The sequence below is a fragment of the Leopardus geoffroyi genome, chromosome A3 (genome assembly GCF_018350155.1).
Source record: "Leopardus geoffroyi isolate Oge1 chromosome A3, O.geoffroyi_Oge1_pat1.0, whole genome shotgun sequence".
Lineage (NCBI taxonomy): Eukaryota > Metazoa > Chordata > Mammalia > Carnivora > Felidae > Leopardus > Leopardus geoffroyi.
Window position 1 is genome coordinate 102,885,997 of NC_059336.1, and position 18,744 is coordinate 102,904,740.

General features: G+C 39.1%; 1 protein-coding gene across 3 annotated transcripts in view; it reads right to left on the reverse strand.

The window, feature by feature from the left end:
* Positions 1-10,579: 10,579 nt before the first annotated feature.
* ZC3H6 (zinc finger CCCH-type containing 6) overlaps positions 10,580-18,744 on the reverse strand; it is a 71,778-nt gene continuing 63,613 nt past the window's right edge. For 2 of the 3 annotated variants that reach the window (XM_045446864.1, XM_045446866.1), the window contains 3 exons: positions 17,494-17,990; positions 16,694-16,936; positions 10,580-13,055 (listed from right to left, as the gene is read on the reverse strand). In XM_045446864.1, the coding sequence (XP_045302820.1) occupies positions 11,587-13,055; positions 16,694-16,936; positions 17,494-17,990 (2,209 nt within the window). In that variant the 3' untranslated portion in view covers positions 10,580-11,586. The remainder of the gene's footprint in view (positions 13,056-16,693; positions 16,937-17,493; positions 17,991-18,744) is intronic. The other variant, XM_045446865.1, reaches the window with a different exon arrangement.

Sequence of the window (18,744 nt, forward strand, 5' to 3'; positions counted from 1 at the left end):
TCTGTTGATGTGTGCCTTGGCCCTGAGATGGGCAGCCCAGAGTGGGGAGTGACTCTTAGGCTGAAATAGGCTCACATTGTAGAACCTTCTACATGGGGGTTGGGCAGGTGGGGGGGGGGCAGGGGCTAGGCCTTGCACAGAGCTGCCTTGGCAGTCCTCCCAGTGAGGGGGAATGTCCCTGGGCCCCTGGTGAGGCTGATCCCCTGGGAATGATACTTCAGTTTCTGGGCTTAGAAGGAACATCACATATAGACTGTAGGAGGAGGGGGGAAAAACATCGACGCCCTGTTAGCTTAAGCCTTTATTAAGGTGTTGCAAAGTGAGAACAGTATCAGTTGTGCAGGAAGCCAGGTACTGAAAGATGTGTAGGTTACACTGGGGAGGTCAGTCAAGTTCAAGGTATGGGGAAACTAAAGTTTGTGTTAGCCTGGGATGAGCTCCCTATAAGGACTGGTTTGCGTGGCTACTTGAAGATTGGTTTGCATTTTCTAGGATTTTTATTAAACTGGAATCATGTAATAGTGTTCTTTCCTACCCCCCCCCCCCCCGGCTCCTTTCCTTCAGCATGATAACTGCAAGATGATCCTTTTCAGATGCTCAGGACTCTTGGCCATACTTAGGTCCCAAGATTTCCTCCTAGGTTTTCTTCTGAAAGTTGGATGTAGAGATTTATCCATTTTATTTATCTTTTTAAATAACCAACTTTTGGTTTTATTGACTTTCTTTCCTAGATTTCTGTTTTCTACTTCATGGATTCCTTCTCTTTAATATTTCTTTTTTTTTTTTTTAATGTTTTACTTATTTTTGAGAGAGAGAGAGAGAGCACATGTGAGTGGGGGAAGGGCAGGGAGAGAAGGGGACAGAGGATCTGAAGTGGGCTCTGTGCTGACAGCAGTGAGCCCAATGTGGGGCTGGAGCCCATGAACCAGGAAATCATAACCTGAGCCAAAACCAAGAGACACTGAACTAACTGAGCCACCCAGGTGCCCCTCTTTGATATTTGTTATCATGCCTTTGCGCTTAACTTGTTCTCCTTTTCAAGTTTCTGCATGTGCAACCAGAGATCATTATTCTGTAGCATTCTTTTCTATTACAGGCTCTTACTGCTGTGATTTCTAAGCACTACTTCAGCATTTGCCTCCAATTTTTATGGTTTTCTTTCTCATACATTCTAATTTCCTTTTTGAATTCTTTGTTGACCATGGATTATTTGCAACTGTGTTATTTAGTTTCAAAGTATTTGGGGGGAATTTCCAGGTATTTTTTTCTGTTTTGATTTCGGATTTAATTCCTTTGTGGTCAAAAGACATTCTTTGTATTATTTGAATCCTTTTAAGTTTACCGAGCTTTGTTTTGGGGCCTGGGGTATAGTTTATCTGGATAAATGTTCCACGTGCAGTAGGGAAGAATGTACATTCTGCTGTTGGTAGGTGGAGTCTTCTATGAACACCAGCTGGGGCAAGTTGATCGACTCTGTTGTTCAAGTTTTCCATGATGTTCCCTGATGTTCATTCTACTTTTTCCATCCATTTTGAGCGAAGGGTATTGAAATCTGCAACTAGAAGTGTGAATTTGCCTGTTGGGTTTAATCTCTCTTAAGGGTGACTGTCCTATGCTGCCTGGGGTCCAACTCTGAACTCTATTGTTTTGTATGTTTCATCTGGCTGTTCTGGGGATGAAGGGTGTGTGTGTGTGTGTGTGTGTGTGTGTGTGTGTGTGTGTGTGTGTATAACCTAGCCTCTGTTACTCCCTCTTGGCCAGCAGGGGAAGTACTTGTTTCTCTTTTCAAACTACCTTTTCTCTGGCTCATGTTTGAGTCTCCTTTTTCAGAAACATTCCCTGGGTCTTCTCCTGCTATTCAGAACCAAGTTCCAAGAAATATTAGTCTATCACTGCTGTTTTGTTTCCTTACGATCCACCAATCCTTCAAAACTCTGGCTTAACTTTTCATTTTTTTCCCAATTTGTCAGATGCAATGGGCTCTTCTCCGAATTTGGTCTCCCTGAATTCTTGACTGGTCCAACTCCAGGGACCTCTTCCTTCTTGACACTCTCCTCCGTGGGCCTCCTCTCTGCAGTTTTCCCCTTTGCTGACTGCAGCTTTTTATTCCCTTTGCTCCCTTCCCCCACCTCCACCTGTTCTCTCTTCCACATTGTCACCCTTTATCCTCTCTAATTGCAATTTTGTTTAGGTCTTTTTGTGGCTTCAAATCCTTTGCCCCAAGCACAGGGGAACCAGGAGCCAGACTGCTGCCGGCTCTTTGGCCCTTGCTGAAGAACCACTGCACCCTCAGAGCAAAGCGTTTTAAGGATAGGCTTGTCGCTTCAGGCATCCGGTCTCTACCCCAGTGCCATGGTGGGGAGGGAGAGCCCTTCCCAGTTGCTCCAGACAGTTGGGAGGGGAGGCTTTTGGAAAGGCCTGTGAGGGAGACAGGTACCAGTTTGAGGGTGGGGTGAAGCTGGGTTGAATCTTACCACAAGGATGGGATCTGTATCGTGTGTGTCTCATCCGTTCTGACACCTAGCACGGAGCCCAAAGCGTTCAGTGTTAGAGGTGTGCGAGGGATGGGTTTGCTACTCCATCTGTGAGCGGTTATCCAACATGGCCTCCAGATGGCGATCAGACTCAGCTGTCCTGCCTGTAAGGGGCTGAAACACGTACAGGACAAGTTCCTCCCTGGAAGAGAGGGAGCATTGCAGCATTGGGTCCTTCTCCAAGCACCCTGTGGCTCAGCGGCCACGAGAAGTGGCACCTGGCCACTGTAGTTACATGCTTCCTGCATCTCAGTCTCCTCCATTCAACTGTAAACTCCAAGCCCATCTGCCCCATTTGCGTCTGAATCCCCAGAGCCTATTGTGGAGCCTGACAAAAGATAGGTGCTTAGTATTTGCTGAATGAATACATAAAGCATAGGTGGTTATTCACAACTAGCTAAAATATCTTCCTGGTAAAAATATTGCACAAAGTACAGAAAACTAGGCAATCTCCCCATTTTTCTTGTATGTGTGTATATATATGTATACACACACACACACACACAGAAATATAATTCACAGCAGTGAAGCTCCAGGTTTATAGAATAAGCCCCACTTCCTGTCTTCCAGGATACTTCTTGGTTTTAAATTCTGGATTGGAAGCAGAGCTATGTGTTGACCTCCTGATAATTTCTAAAGATCTCACTCCACGGGGCACCTGAGTGGCTCAGTCAGTTAAGCAAGCATCTGACTTTGCTCAGGTCATAATCTCATGGTCCGTGGGTTCAATCCCCACGTCCAGCTCTGTGCTGACAGCTCGGTCTGGAGCCAGCTTTGGATTCTGTGACTCCCTCTCTCTCTGCCCCTCCCCTGCTCATACTGTGTCTCTCTCTCTCAAAAATAAACATTAAAAAAAAATTAAAGATCTCACTCTAGTGTAGTAAAGGCACCCAATCTTCCACACTGTGTATGTACACATATATTTATGCATGTGTTTCTATGCATGTATAAAATATAAAGTTATATAATTATTCATTATACACATTATGACAGTATTTAATAATGTTGCTTTCAAAATAAACATTTCACCTTTACAATCTCTTGTAATATTTTGAAACCAAAATTCAAGTCTTGAACTTTTTTGTAGACTTTTGACAAGGCTGTGGGAGCTGGAAGCGTGCCACCCGTGTGGATAAAGGCCTCTGATCTGCAATTCCAGTCTGTCACGTCCTAGCGATTATTGAGGGAGCTCCTGCTGAGGAACAGAAACCCAGAAACCACGAGAGGTCCTGGGGAAATGGAGGCAAATAGAATAAGAGCTCACAGTGCAACAGAGGACAAATTCTCAGCTCATTCGCAGACAGCACAATTAGTTCTCTGCTGATCCAGGGGTGTGACAACCAGAGTGGGGAAGGCACTGGAAGAGAATCCTGGAATGCAGAGCCACGGAGTTTGGGCTTTTTGTGCAGATAAGGGAAACCCTGGAGGGCTTTTAAGGCAATGAGTGAAAGGATGATAGCTGCATTGTACGATGAACTAACTGGTTGCTTGAGGCATGGAGGATTCAGATGTGGGCTCTCGCACTCTGTTCGCGTTCCTTTGAGGTGATTCAGCTGTGGGATCTGGCACCACACCCCAACGTCAGCCAGAATGTCTCCACTTTCATCCAGTTTGCACACTGGGGTTTCACATACATTTTTCATTCGGGAAATGTAGGATATAAAAGCAGTCTATCCTATCCATCTCTGTAACCCAACACCTACTAGCATATGCTGACTGTTCAAACAATCTTTCTCAAATCAGTGATGGATCCCAATTTTGTCTATGAGGAAGGTGATGCTCTGGGAAGTCCCGACTCGCCCAGTGTTGCACTGCTCAGGAGAGTATGCTCCAGGACGAGATTGCTAGCTCTCAAAGAAGACTTTTCCACAGAGTTGCTCAATAAGTAAGTCCAGGAATCTACAAGTCCCCCTTATTCAAGACAGTGTGTCCTTGGCCACTGAACATATTAGAACAGAAACCAGAAAACATCTTTTAATGAAGCTTCCGGGCCTTTGAGGGAGTCATGATCAGTCACTTCTTTGTTGCTCCTATCTCAAAGGGAAGTGCATACCCCATTGTTCTGAGCCCTCCCTCTGTGATGAGGTCCCACTCTGGTCCTGAGGGGTCCTGTTCTGCTCTAAGCAGTCCATTTGCTAGCAACCTCTTGGATTCGATCCTTTAATAGAAAATTGTGAGCTAGGGGCGCCTGGGTGGCTCAGTCGATTAAGCGTCTGACTTCGGCTCAGGTCGTGATCTCACACTCCGTGAGTTCGAGCCCCGCATCGGGCTCTGTGCTGACAGCTCAGAGCCTGGAAACTGTTTCAGATTCTGTGTCTCCCTCTCTCTCTGACCCTCCGCCATTCATGCTCTGTCTCTCTCTGTCTCAGAAATAAATACACATTAGAAAATTAATGTGAGCTCATCTAAGAGATACTTACATGTCCAGAATGCCGGCAGTCTCAGGAAATAGAGGACTTCAGATGCTACTAACCTGTGTGGCTAAGTGAAGCACAATCTCTGTGCCTCCGATACACTGAAGGACTACCATCTCTTTCTTTCAGGAAGGCCTGGGATGGGGTCCATTTGTAAGTTCTCATACGAGTACATGCTCCCCTGTATTCTGTCTTTAAAGGAAGAAGATGTATTAAAGAAAAGCAACACAGTGCTAGACAGATATTATTAGAAACATTTTTATTTAAAGTCAGACAATAGAAAGGTATGACAGGAAAAAATTACAGAAACTTGCAACAACAGAAGGTAACTTGGAAAGTTATTAGTAAATGAAAAGAAATAATATTCCTGATTTTACCAAATGATTTGTTAGTCTTTAAGTAGAATAATTTATCAGTTTAGCAAAATACACCCTGCTGGTATCTTTTGAACAGACAGTATAGTTAATTTACTAAATTGGTATCTACTAAAACCTTGCAAAGTAAAACAGTCAAGGCAGCATTTCCCCAACATTTGAGATACAACTGGGGGAAATTAAATAATAACATTAGAAATTTTTGTTTTGTTTTAAAATCCCACCTCATTCTGAATAGGTTGAACCTGCGTTTTGGCCCACAGATGGTACTTGGATACCTGATAAAAAATGGATGATCATCAGTCTGAACACAGACCGCTCCTCCCCCACCCCAATCCCAAACCCCGCCTCCAAACACAGACACACACTGAATCTTAGGACACAAGTGCCATCAATGCCTTAGTCATGTGCAAGCATAGAAGCCCTGGACTAAAAACAAAAGGACCTGGGCCGCGGAAACCTGTATCTACACTGAGCCCTTTCTGAATCCTGGGTGGGGGAGCCGTGGATTTAGGGTCAGGAATGTAAAATTCTTTTTAAAACTTTGGCAAGTATACAAATGACTATTTCTTGATTGTCACTTTTATAAGGAAATATCATTCTACCTTCTGAAAAGATATTCTCCTATCTTATTTGACTTCCCTCTCAAACAAATGGAAGGCAAACTTCTGTAAAACAGAGGTGGACGAAAACCTCTAGTAACAATGATTAGTTCATTATTTTTCACTTTCTCTATTTAAAAAGCATATAAAACGTATAGTCTATCGCTGACAACTAATATGAAAATATTGCTCATAATGGAGGTCTGGGAATAACATGGCTAGTTGTTTTTGGGGGGAGGCTCTATATATTTAATTGTTTTACAATAAACTATGTATCAGACCTCTGACAAAATAGTATTAGCTAATGCAAATTTTACTGCTCCTCTTAACCTTAATACCCTCACAGAGGTATTAAAATCAGTAATGAGCAAGGAAGTGTGGGGTCTGATAATTCGGAGCTAATATTTTTCTAAAATGCTATATTAGCTATATATTAACTTCTTCTGACAAATTTAAAGTTTTAAAGACAAGAGATTCAAGGAAAAACAAGGCTATAAAATACATAGAGAAATAGATTTTCTCTATGCCCACAATGATTTTGCCCACTGCAACACATGATTGTTCTATTCCAAAGGGTAATGAAGGGTATTAAGCAACATGCAGGACCCAATATAGAGTCCAATTCATGTCATTAAAGGATAAATTACCTTTCAAGGTGTTGGGATAAAGAAAAATTTTAATGTTATTGGAATTTCACCAGGTGGGGTATAACTTCATAATTGTGGTTGGTATTTTAAGAACAGGAAGAGAGAAATTAGACAAATATATTGTAAAATAAAAAGAGGTCTCTGATTCTGTTCTTTCTGGTTACAGAAAGAATCCTTCATAGATCTACAGGAATAAATTATTGACCAATTCAAATTTCTACCATGAAGTAGTAAAGTTAACTTATAAAACTGGAGGGCTCTTGGAGTTATGAATTATTGTAGAAACGTTAAGCTGCCATAACCCTACCTTTACATTGTTTGGTTGGGAGATGGGGAGGGGAAACAAAAAAGCGAAGGTAGGTACCTTGTGTCCACTGAAGGAGGTATACTTTATGAATTGTACTCTTGGACACAATCATGGAGTGGCTCTGCCACATGAAAATCTAAACTTGGATGGATATTGGGAAGCAATTAACAAAGCACCCACCTGTGTGCCTAGAACTAGGCTTGTTGCTGTGGGGAAACAGCAAAGTAGGGAGGCACATACTGGTCTTGCCTCCAAAAGCATAAAATACAATTTAAAATGTGCTTTTTATTTCTTATTTAAAAATTAAAAATTCTAAATATTATGTTGATGTTAACCTAAAGTCCTTTCTTAGGTCTGTATCCTTTCCAAGAAAAAAAGGTTAATACAGGCTTTGTTACAACTGGCAGATACTGCTGATAAATAGCATACTCAAAACAAAACCCCAGCAAAACAAAACAAAACAAAACAAAACAAAACAAAACAAAAGCCCAGCAATTTGGTGATTGGTAGCTACTGAAACTGGTTCTGTAAATCACATTAAACACTTTGGGTAAAGACATTCCATAAATGCTAAACAATAAACACACACGAGGAAAACAGCTCTAGACACTCAAGCCCTGTTTGGTTACATTTTGTTAAAGCTTACATGTCCTAAACTAAGCCTTATTTAAACTAAGTTTACTAACGACTTACATACCCTACGAGACTTAATTTTGACCATTATGTGATCAAACACTGCCAACCCATTTCTGAAAAGATAATTACAGCTCTTCATTTTGGATATTCACAAAAAGCCCAATTACTGAAATGTGCAGGGGCCCTATCAGCCGACCCCGTGACTGCACACAACCCCTCCAAGTTACAGCCTTGAGCGCAGACCACCCCTCTGAGACACAGCCCTTACGCCCAGAAGGGTGAACTCGGGGAGAACATCTCCACCTTAAGACTCTGTGTTGTGCAACTGGAAGGATTTTGACAAGACCTCACATTTAGGTCCCCAGGAAGTGCCAAACTTTAAATTGCCGTGAACAAAGGAAAATGACACCTTTATCAAGCAAGTGGGCACTCAGAAATACCTCTGTGTCATGTGCTTGCAGAAATACATACTAAGAAATGGGAGTAAACATCTCTGTTGTTTCTAAGGCCAATGGCTTTTATAATGAATAAATGGGCCACTTTGCCCACAGCACACATGCTATAATTGAAGCAAAAACACCATGCAATATGGACTGTCAGCATTTTTAACCCTCTATCAATATCCAACTTGTACAAAATGGGCAGAGCGGTCAGATCTTGAATAGACACTACAAGTCCATAAAGCTCCAAAATACGAAAGTCCTATGTCTTACTAACACACAAAATGTTAAGGGGGAATTGCTAACTTCATGGGTTAATATTCTGCAAAAAAACTTCTTACACAATTTTATTGTGTCTTTAATGTATATCATCTGAAATTTCATAAAACTGGTAAACCACACAAACCGTGTTACTTTAGAATTTGTACAGCTAAATGCACCCTAGAAGTATAATGATTATGTTTGCAAAAGTTATAAACCAATTTTACATTTTAAAATGCTTTAAAATAATAATTCATTCACTATATCAAATCTATGAGCAGTCAAAATTATACGCATTTCACAGATAAGGAACTGGACATTGAGAAAAAAAATCCATATATCAATTTAGAACAATATGAATTCATGGTCCTTAAACCCCCAGCCCTCTTAAGCTCTCCTTTCCTTCTCTCTCTTCTAATTAATTCAGCAAAGCAGCTTATATGTAAGCTTATGCAGGATTTCTTTACTAATCAACTATTCTTCCACTCTTAAAATAAGTAGGACTAGCAAGGAAAACTACTATTTAAAATCCTTATGGCAAGTTAAAGACAAATAGAAACCTAAGCAAATCTAATCTCCTACTTAGGCTGTTTTGCTTGCACCCTAATTCTGGGGTTTGGTACATAGAGCTGGGTAACAGAGGGTCCCTACAGAAGCAGACCTAATTGATGAAGCAGAATTTGAAATCACTCCAATATTGGTTTTCTTTCAGGGTTCAGAATGAGGTCCTAACTGGGAAAGCTCCAGAGACAGGAGTTTTGGGCAAAGACTAAACAAGATATGGGAAAGTAGTTGCCCAATCTAAATTATGGTCACCTGGGTATTCCAATGTAACACCCTGATATATCCCATTCCACTCAACATCACAGTAAATAGGGATAAACCTTCTGCCACAAACCAGTATGAATAGTTAAGTTACATCTCAGTCAGTGAGTCTCATCCAGACTCTTTTAGGACACAAGTTACCTCTGTTATCTGTAACTGTTTGGCTTATAAGAATAGGGACATAAAGTACTTTCCAGTGTGCTGGTGTAAATCAACTTACATGGATTCTAACAAACACCGATTCATCTTAAAGGAGGTTATTCATCAGCGGAAATGGGTTACTTATTAGATTTTGGTGAGAAAAAGGAAAAAATAAGATTAAGATAATCTAAGTTGACAGGATACGATAGGATATCCCTTAAGCTAAAGTTATCTCAATTAAAAAAGACCACAAATTAAAATCATTATTTTAAACATAAATATAATTTTCATATAAAATATATTGTTAAATTTTAAACTAAGTCCACACTTTCTTATAAAATAGCCTCTAGGACACTAGCTGAGATAATAGGGGCTCAAAAATACTGAGCAAGTAAACATTATAACTTGCATTAATGATATTTAAACCTTACTTTTTAATTAATAGTTCAACATCTCTTGGTAAAAAGGATCTTCTGTTAAGAATTTGGATTCTATTTTGATCTTTAACAAGCCAAATTATCTTTTTTGTATGATATTTAAAATATAAATAGCATTACTTAATTATAAAATACACAAGGGAATTAGAGATTTGCTAAAATTATCCATTTAATTACTAAAATTCAGTAATCTTACTGATTTTTCCCCTGAAAAAGGAGTATTACATATATGTATGTGTGTATAATAAAGTTCATGTGGATAGGAAACCAGAAAATACTTTCTATGGTGGCTTTAAAGTACATTTTTAACCAAAAATGTTATCCAGAGCCATGTTAGGCAACAATGTAACCAAAGTATAAATAGTAGAAATTCACATCCCCTCAAACAACTGTCCTTCCACTTAGAACACAATGAACTTCTTCAGTAAGCAGAGTTGTTGTTCACTTAGCTGCAACTCCATTTAAGCATGGAATCAAAGCAAAACAAAACAAAAACAAAAAAGTGAAGAAGTGAATAGAAAAAATATGCATTAATAGTTAACATATGCTATCTAAGTGTTAGGTTCCTACAGAAATATTTTGCTATGTTTTTAAAATCACTTTTCAAGGGTAGCTGTTTTCATCCAAGGATCGATTTCCCCCACTTTCATTATCTTTTATAATGAAATGCTCTGTTTTCAAGTTACTTATTGGAGTTGTTACCAACAAACACTGTCACACACATCCAGTTCAAGATATGAATATTAGTGTAATACTTAGTTTCTGTTATAAATAATATATGTATAAAACAAATAGGGCTGCCATTACTTATATACTGCAATAAATACACAAGAATGAATACAAATTTGTTTTCATAAAAATACAATTTCTAGCCAACTTAGGAGATTTCCAATCTATGAGGACATTAAATACTGTAAATACCAGGCAGTCTCCTCTGTTACAGAATGCCAGTCAGGAGAGATCTGAAAGAGATTCTTTATTGGTAGCCATATACAGTTGATTATACCATCTCTGTGTTTTCTTGCTATTTAAGAAAAAATATAGAACCTGGACATTTAAAACATTATCAATGCAATAATCACTACAGACTGTCACTGGATCTATTAAAATTTTGTTAAAAATTACCAAAGTCATGATGAATACAATTATTGCAGCTACATCATTTGAAAAAGTAATATAAATTATGCTGCTAAAGACAAAAAACATTGAAACACATAAACATCACAATGTAACACAGCAATAACTCATAACTATTTAATATGAAAAACTAAATTTAAAAAGTTATGTTAGAGACCTTGGGAATTTTCCACTTTAGCAAAAACAATCTATGTATCTCCAACTTCTATGATACAGTATACAATAAAATACTTTTAAAAGATAGGACACTCAAATGCTTCATTTACACAAATAATATTGCCAATACTAATAAAAGTGATGCCCTTAAACATGAACTGCTCTGCTAATTGTGATTTTAAAAATGTTTTCTTTACTTAATTTTACATTTTAGTTAGCAGTTAGCATTACATATTAATCAGTTCTGGGTTGACAAATAGAGAAGATCCTAGTCAAAATACTGTTGCTCAAAAGTAATGTACATCATATTGCTTGAAACTAACAACCATATAAAAGTGGTAATCGTTTATCTAAACATTGATTATGAAAGACAACTGGCATATATTTGGGCAGAGTGTTGAGTTCATGATGGTTTATTTACGATAAAAGTACTTCTACCAAAGCTAACATGATAGATAAGTTTCTATGTCAATTACTACAGTCTCTTAAAGTTATAAAAATATTATATAAAATACCACAGGCTTTAGAGGATATAACTTCATGTGGTTCTGATACTAGCAGCTGAAAAGTATTTATAATTTAAAAATAAATAAACTATAGAGGTAAACCAGTTACAAAACAGCAGAGGACTGCAATAGTCACAAGAGTGAAAAGAACTGCTTAATTACACAATAGCTAACAAAATGGTGAAGCAGTTGGATCAAAAGTTTTAAAAACCTCTTTCAGAGATTTGTCATCTGGTTCTTTACTGGGATCATTTTCTGGGGTGGGACTCATCTGTCCTGGCTGTCTTGACTGCCTTGGATCGCTGTACTGGGGTCTAATTAAGCCTGTTAATGCCTGAATAGGAAGACTGTGCACTGCTGGGACCTGAACCACACCAGAACTCCTGAGATTATCTGCCTGTGGGTCAACTGGCCCATCAACAGTGACTTCCACGTTCGGACTGGTTTTCTGTGGCGGGACTGCCTCTCCGGGAGAAGGTTCATTTTTGTCACTACTTTTTAAACTACCACTTTTTTTCTGGTTCTCTGCATTTTCTGTTGCTAGCTCTGATGTAGATGATGAACCATGCTCCCTAGGGTCATACAAACTAATGCCACTAAGAACTGAACTTGGAGTTCCCAGTGGAAGGCCAGCTGAAGAGGAGAGTTTAGGGGCATATGGAGGCAAGGCCCCGGGACTAGAATTGCTAGTTATTGCCCCTGAGGGCTGTGATGAACCAGGGTTTGATCTGGTTAAGTGAGGGGCACTCTTTAATGTATGTGAATCCTTTGTAACTGCCTGATGAGACTCTGTACCATGCTGTCTATGAAGTCTAGGATCAAAATTTTTTTGTAGCCTAGGATCTCCTAACTTACTTCCTGAACTATGTAAGTCCCCAAATTGTTCTAGGTAGCCTTCTCTGTTTGTTGTGTTAATTTTGGCTTTGGCTGCTAATTTTGAATCAATGGGCACGGTGTTTTGATGAAGATCGCTTTTTGTATTCCATAACCTACTGAGCCTCTGGTCAGCTATAAGAGGGGGTAGAGGTAAATTGATTGAAGATACTGGGTCAGGTTTAGGTAAGGGGACTGGAAGTAAGTCTTCTGGAGCCCACACGATGTGTTTTGCAAAGTTGGGTTTGGTTAGGATAATATCCATTTTAATGTGACTGAACTGTCTCAGTTGTGACCTTGGATCCTGGAGCATTATACCAGGGGAAGAATCCAAAGGTATTAAGAAAGCTTTTTCTCTCAATTCTCTTTCTGTATCTTCATCATCATCATCTCCTCTTTTGTGTTTGACAGAGCCAGCATTTGCATGGTGTGAATCAAACTTTGTTCCACCAACGGAAGATCCTGTGTGACTACTTCCATTCCCTCTTAATTTTCTGGGATCCCATGCAAGTCTAAGATCCAGCGGGGCAGACTCAGAAGCTTTTCTCATGTCTTGCCTTGGGATAGTACGAAGTCTAGGGTCAACAACTTGGTTTCCTTTACTTTTCTCTTTAGCAAGTCTTGGATCAGTAGGAGTGCTGAGCTCTGTGGAAGGTTGTTGCTGATTCCTTAAAGTTTCTGTTTGTTTCTGTAATGTTTTCAGTATTGACTTGACACTGCTTCCTTCTTCCTCTTCACTACTGGAATACCAGTTAACAGTATCATCTAAATGTAGACAAAAACTTATTGTAAAGAATGAAACATTCATATTTGGCCTTAATTGAGATAATTTAAAAAACACATGCTATTTCTGAAATAAGTGTAGTCTAACTTCAAGAAAATGCATCATAGAAATGCCAGAGTTTCAACACTGGAACAAAATTAGATGTGGGATGACAATGATCAATTTAGTCGTTATACTCCATAAAGAAAGAAGTGTGATACTAGAATATATGTAATGTCCTTCCAGCCAGGAGAAAGTCAGAACCTTTCATTCCGACTGGCCAAAGTGTGTGTGGTATGACAGAGTTGGGTAAGAAGAGAAATACTCTTGGAAAAGAACACCAAATGTTTTGGATCTCTTTAATTCAAGTAATACTCAGGTTTCATAGCTCTGGATTTATCAAGATAACAAGGGAGAAATCCTTTTTAAAAATCTGGAAAGAAAACAAAAACACTAATAGTACTGGTTAAGGAAGCAATGGGAACTGACCAAATGAGGGATGACGTAGAGATTTTTCATTTATAGCTTATTATATTTTTAGATGCTTGACATATGTGAATATATTAGCTATTTAAACATTTAAAATTAAAAGTAACAAAACTAACATCCTGAAATCTATACACTTTATGGGAACACTTCAGACCTTACTCCTAGTCTATTTAACCTTAGTGTGTTAGATACACTGTTTAGAAGCTTAACTATCAGAGGTATTCTCTCTAGTAGTACAGAAGGGATTATAAACTGATGCTGCAGAAGGGGAGTCTCCTTCCTTTCCATTAAAACAACATACATTAACTCTGAATTGGTTACACACATACACTCATACACACACACTCATACATACATATACATACTAGAATATCTTGGATGAATAGAATGTTGTAAATATTCTCATTTTACCTCATTTCATTTCATTAATGTGTTTCTATTACATGGAACTTCAGTGTTACACATTTAGTTTGAACAGAGCTTGCAAAACAAGTACTGAAATTTAGGCTGAAAAGTGTGGTTTAAAATTGTACAGACTGGGGCATGCGGGTGGCTCAGTCGGTTGAGTGACCAACTCTTGATTTCAGCTCAGAACATGGTCTCACAGTTGGTGAACTCGAGCCCCGCTCAGGCTCTGCACTGACAGCACAGAACCTGCTTGGAATTCTCTCTCTCTCTCCTTCCTCTCTCTCTCTACCCCTCCCCTGCTCTCTCTCTTTCCCTTTCAAAATAAATAAACATAAGAAAAGTCTTAAATTTCAAAAATTGTATAGATTATGTCACAATGGAAAAAAGTTTTTTTTTTTTAAAGATTTTATTTTTAAGTAATCCCCCTGCCCAATGTGGGGCTCAAACTTAACAACCCCAAGATCAAGAGTCGCATGCTCCACCGACTCAGCCAGCCAGGTGTCCCAACACAACTGAAAAAAGTTTTACTCATATCTCAGTGTCTGAAGAAAACTACTTTTAGGGGCGTCTCGGTGGCTGAGTCAGTTAAGCTTCCTGCTCTGGATTTTGGCTCAGGTCATGATCTAATGGTCATGAGATTGAGCCCCATGTTGGGCCCTGAACTGATGGTGGAGCCTGCTTAAGATTCTCTCCCTCCCTCTCCCTTGGGCCCTCCCCTGCTTGCGCTCTCTTCTCAATAGAAAAAAAAAGTGAGCTAGCTTTCAAAACAACAACAACAACAACAACAACAACAACAACAGGCTACTTCTACGCACTAGATCTCTTTTCTTCTTCTCAGTGACCTCAGGAAGCCTAAAGCTTTTACCTATTGCCATTATTTTAAATACTTCTGTATAGGAATTTCACTCCTCACAGAATTTGTTATTTGATCCAAATAGGTAAGATGATCCAAATCTGATCCATATAAGGAAAATGCTATTTTATTTTGACTTTCATATCTATAAGCAATCTTAAATCCTTTTTGGAATGAGAATGAGTATATGACAGAAGGAAAGCAAACCAGTAGAGATAGCCCAATGGAAAGGAGATATTAGATAGGAAATGACAGTTATCAGCTTTTTATCAAAGGACAGATAAACTTATAAGGGCATTAAAATTTATAAAAATGAACACAAACACAAAAAACCTAGCTGTTCAAGAATTTTTCTGGACACAGAGAAAAAACTCTCATAAAACATCACCAATTATATAATATTACAGTACAAAATTTTATATCTAGAAAATTTGTAATTTTCTTATTTATGAAAATACAAGTCTTTGTAAGACTTTATAGAAAATAATGAAAATTGTTTTTTCTTAAAATTAAGTTTTAGCACTTAAAGGAGCAAACATAAATTGTACAGGAAATTAACTTATTAGGAATCCCTCGTTTCCCCATGATGTTAAATAAATGAAAAGTTAATGCTACCTTCTTTGAAAAGGCAACAAACAATGTTTATATAATAGCTTGTAGCTACCTAATGTTATCTAGTTCTACACGGTTATTTATAAATTTTATATTTAAGAGTGGGCAAATGGGCACCAGGCTGGCTCAGTTGGTGGAGAGTGTGACTCTTGGTCTGAGTCGTGTGTTTGAGCCCCACAGTGGGTGTGCAGTTAAGAAAAAGGAAATACACACACACACACACACACACACACACACACACACACACACACACACACAGAGTGGGCAAACACATCAATTTTGTAATTCATAAAAATTTGATGCTTTAAGCTTTCTCTCCTTAACTGAATTAACTAATAGCTATACACTTATCAATATCAAAACCACTAGGGTAAACTTGGTGTCTCCACATAATCTTTAAAAAAATTTTTTTTTAAATAATGTTTTTATTTATTTTTTGAGACAGAGAGAGACAGAGCATAGCAGGGGAAGGGCAGAGAGAGAGAGAGAGACACAGAATCTGAAGCAGGCTCCAGGCTCTGAGCTGTCAGCACAGAGCCTGACGTGGGGCTCAAACTCATGGACCGTGAGATCATGACCTGAGCTGAAGTCGGACGTTTAACCGACTGCGCCACCCAGGCGCCCCTCCACATAATCTTTTGTATTAAAAAGAATACTCCTTTGGGGCGCCTGGGTGGCGCAGTCGGTTAAGCATCCGACTTCAGCCAGGTCACGATCTCGCGGTCCGTGAGTTCGAGCCCCGTGTCGGGCTCTGGGCTGATGGCTCGGAGCCTGGACCCTGTTTCCGATTCTGTGTCTCCCTCTCTCTCTGCCCCTCCCCCGTTCATGCTCTGTCTCTCTCTGTCCCAAAAATAAATAAACGTTGGAAAAAAAAAAAAAAGAATACTCCTTCATAATATAGTAGAACCTGAAATACACAGCCTGTGCCCATAAAAACTTCTCTAATAACTGAGTCATTTATTTTAAACTTGGGCTAGAAGTCAAACTTCCTGAACTGGAAGATGTCCTGTTTCTGTTCTATTTCTTTCTTCCAAACACAGGACTTATTAGCAAGTCTGCTCAGCCAGGCCTCATACTATAGCTTCAGATCAAACCCTTTGCAATTAATTACTAAAGCATGTATGGCCCTGGAAACCACAATCAATTCCAAGCAGATAGGAGCTACGAGGTAAATTGGAAATAGAATAGATAGTTTAGAGGAACTCCTTTTCCAAGTTTTAACCTATTCAAGACCGTTTCAGGAACCAAGTAATCCAAACTAAGATGCTATCACAGCACCTGACACACCTTCTTCCTTGCTTGGTGCCCTCTGAGGTTGGGTGCTGCTTGGTTCATCTTCTTCTTGGTATTTCTGAGTAAGTCTCACAAAAAGAGCTCTCTGCACTGCAGGAAGGAGACCTGGTGCAGGCAGGGGGCCGTGGCCCGTCGTGTTGCTGCTGCCGTCAGATCCACCACCCCGGTTTGGGGAATCTTGAACAACCGGAGGCTGATGCTGGGCAAATTCAACATGCCACATGCCATCTATACACATAACACAGAAAGACACAGATGCGAATTTAGCACAGAACTCCTCTAAAGGGCACCACAGTGAGTTATAACAAATTGAAGCTCTAATACTAACTACATTTGATTACCAAATTATTATGTGATTGTAAATATTTTTTAAAACTATCTAAAGTTCTGGTGCAACCAATGTTCGGTTAAATTTAAAACATATTTTATGGTTTTGGGGGCACCTGGGTAGCTCAGTTGGTTAAGTGGCCAACCTGATTTCGGCTCAGGCCATGATCTTGTAGTTCATGAGATCCAGCCCAGTGTGGGGCTCTGTCCTGACGGGGCAGAACCTGCTTGGGATTCTCTCTCTCCCTCTCTCTCTGTCCAACTTCATTTGTGCTCTCACGCATGCTCTCTCTCTCTCTCAAAATAAACTTAAAAAAAAAAAAAACATGTTTATGGTTTCAATTTCATTACATTTTACTTAGCTTTATTTAAAACATACATTCTTATGTTTTTAATGAAAGATAGGTAACACCAAAGATTTTAAATTAAAAATGAGTTATTTCAAAAGGAAAACTTACCACCAGAGTTATTGGGTGTCTGGAAATTACGTACAACATGCTGTGAATAGTAATTATCATAAAACTCGGCTGGGCTTTGTACGGACTCGTAACTGGTGTTGAGCTGCATTTCACCAGTACTTTGCAGGTATGACGAACTTGGAGAACAGTGATTCTCTCTAGGTACTTTCATCATGTGTTCTGGAAAGCCTGGGCAATGGTAAGCACCACTCATACTTGGTGGTGTCAAAGGTGGATCTGGTTGAACAAGTACTCCAGCTTGACTGTGAGGACCTAAAATTCCAGGTGGACCAGGTGGCAAAGGTGGGCTGTGCGGCACGGCTGCACACGGATGATGTCCGGGGGAGCCTGGGTGCATCACAGGACTATTATGTCCCTGAGACATATTGGGTCCAGGACCTGGACTTGATCCAGAACTATAGATATGTTGAGGATGTGGACTGCCTTCCTGAAATTGTGGTCCTGGTGGTGAGGCACTATTATAAAATGCTGGTGGCCTGTAGACAGAAGGAATATTTCTTAGCTCAAAGAAAGAGGCAAGTAAGAATGTTACATTTTTATGTAAGTATTGGTTGAATGTGCTTTTCTATATCAGAACGTGTTTTTAAGAAGCAGTTTATTCCATATTATCTCCAAGTGAAAACACCAATACATGCATCTTGCTTTCATTTTCAGCTCACAGTCTTAACTGCCACTCACTATCACCTGTTCTAAAACTTACTCAGAGATATTTTGAAAAATACAGAAAAGTACAAAAATAAGTAAGAATCACCTCTAATCCCACCACCCAAAGATAAATTTTTCTTTATTAGTTCTCTCCTAGTCTAGGCATACACAGATCTTTTTTAATACATAATGAAATTAAAATTATACTATATAAACATACAATTTTTCAATTTCTGATTGATTACTGGTGGCATATAAAAAGACCTTTAGGTTTTGACTATTGTTCTTCTTTCTGGATATCTTACTAATTTAACTATTATTTCTAATAGTTTTGGCAGTTGGTTCCTTCAGGATTACTGAGGAAAACTGCCCAAATAATGGCCTGTCTCTCCAGGTCATTTTATATCTTTATATCTATTATATCTTTCTCTTTTTGCATTGACGAGGATCTGATCTACAGTATTAGCCAACAGTGCACATACCTGTCTTCTTCTTGACCTTAATAGAAATAATTTTAATGGTTCACATTAACTATGATGTTTCTTATAGAGTTTTTGTTCCTCATTTGCTGACATCTCACTGTTA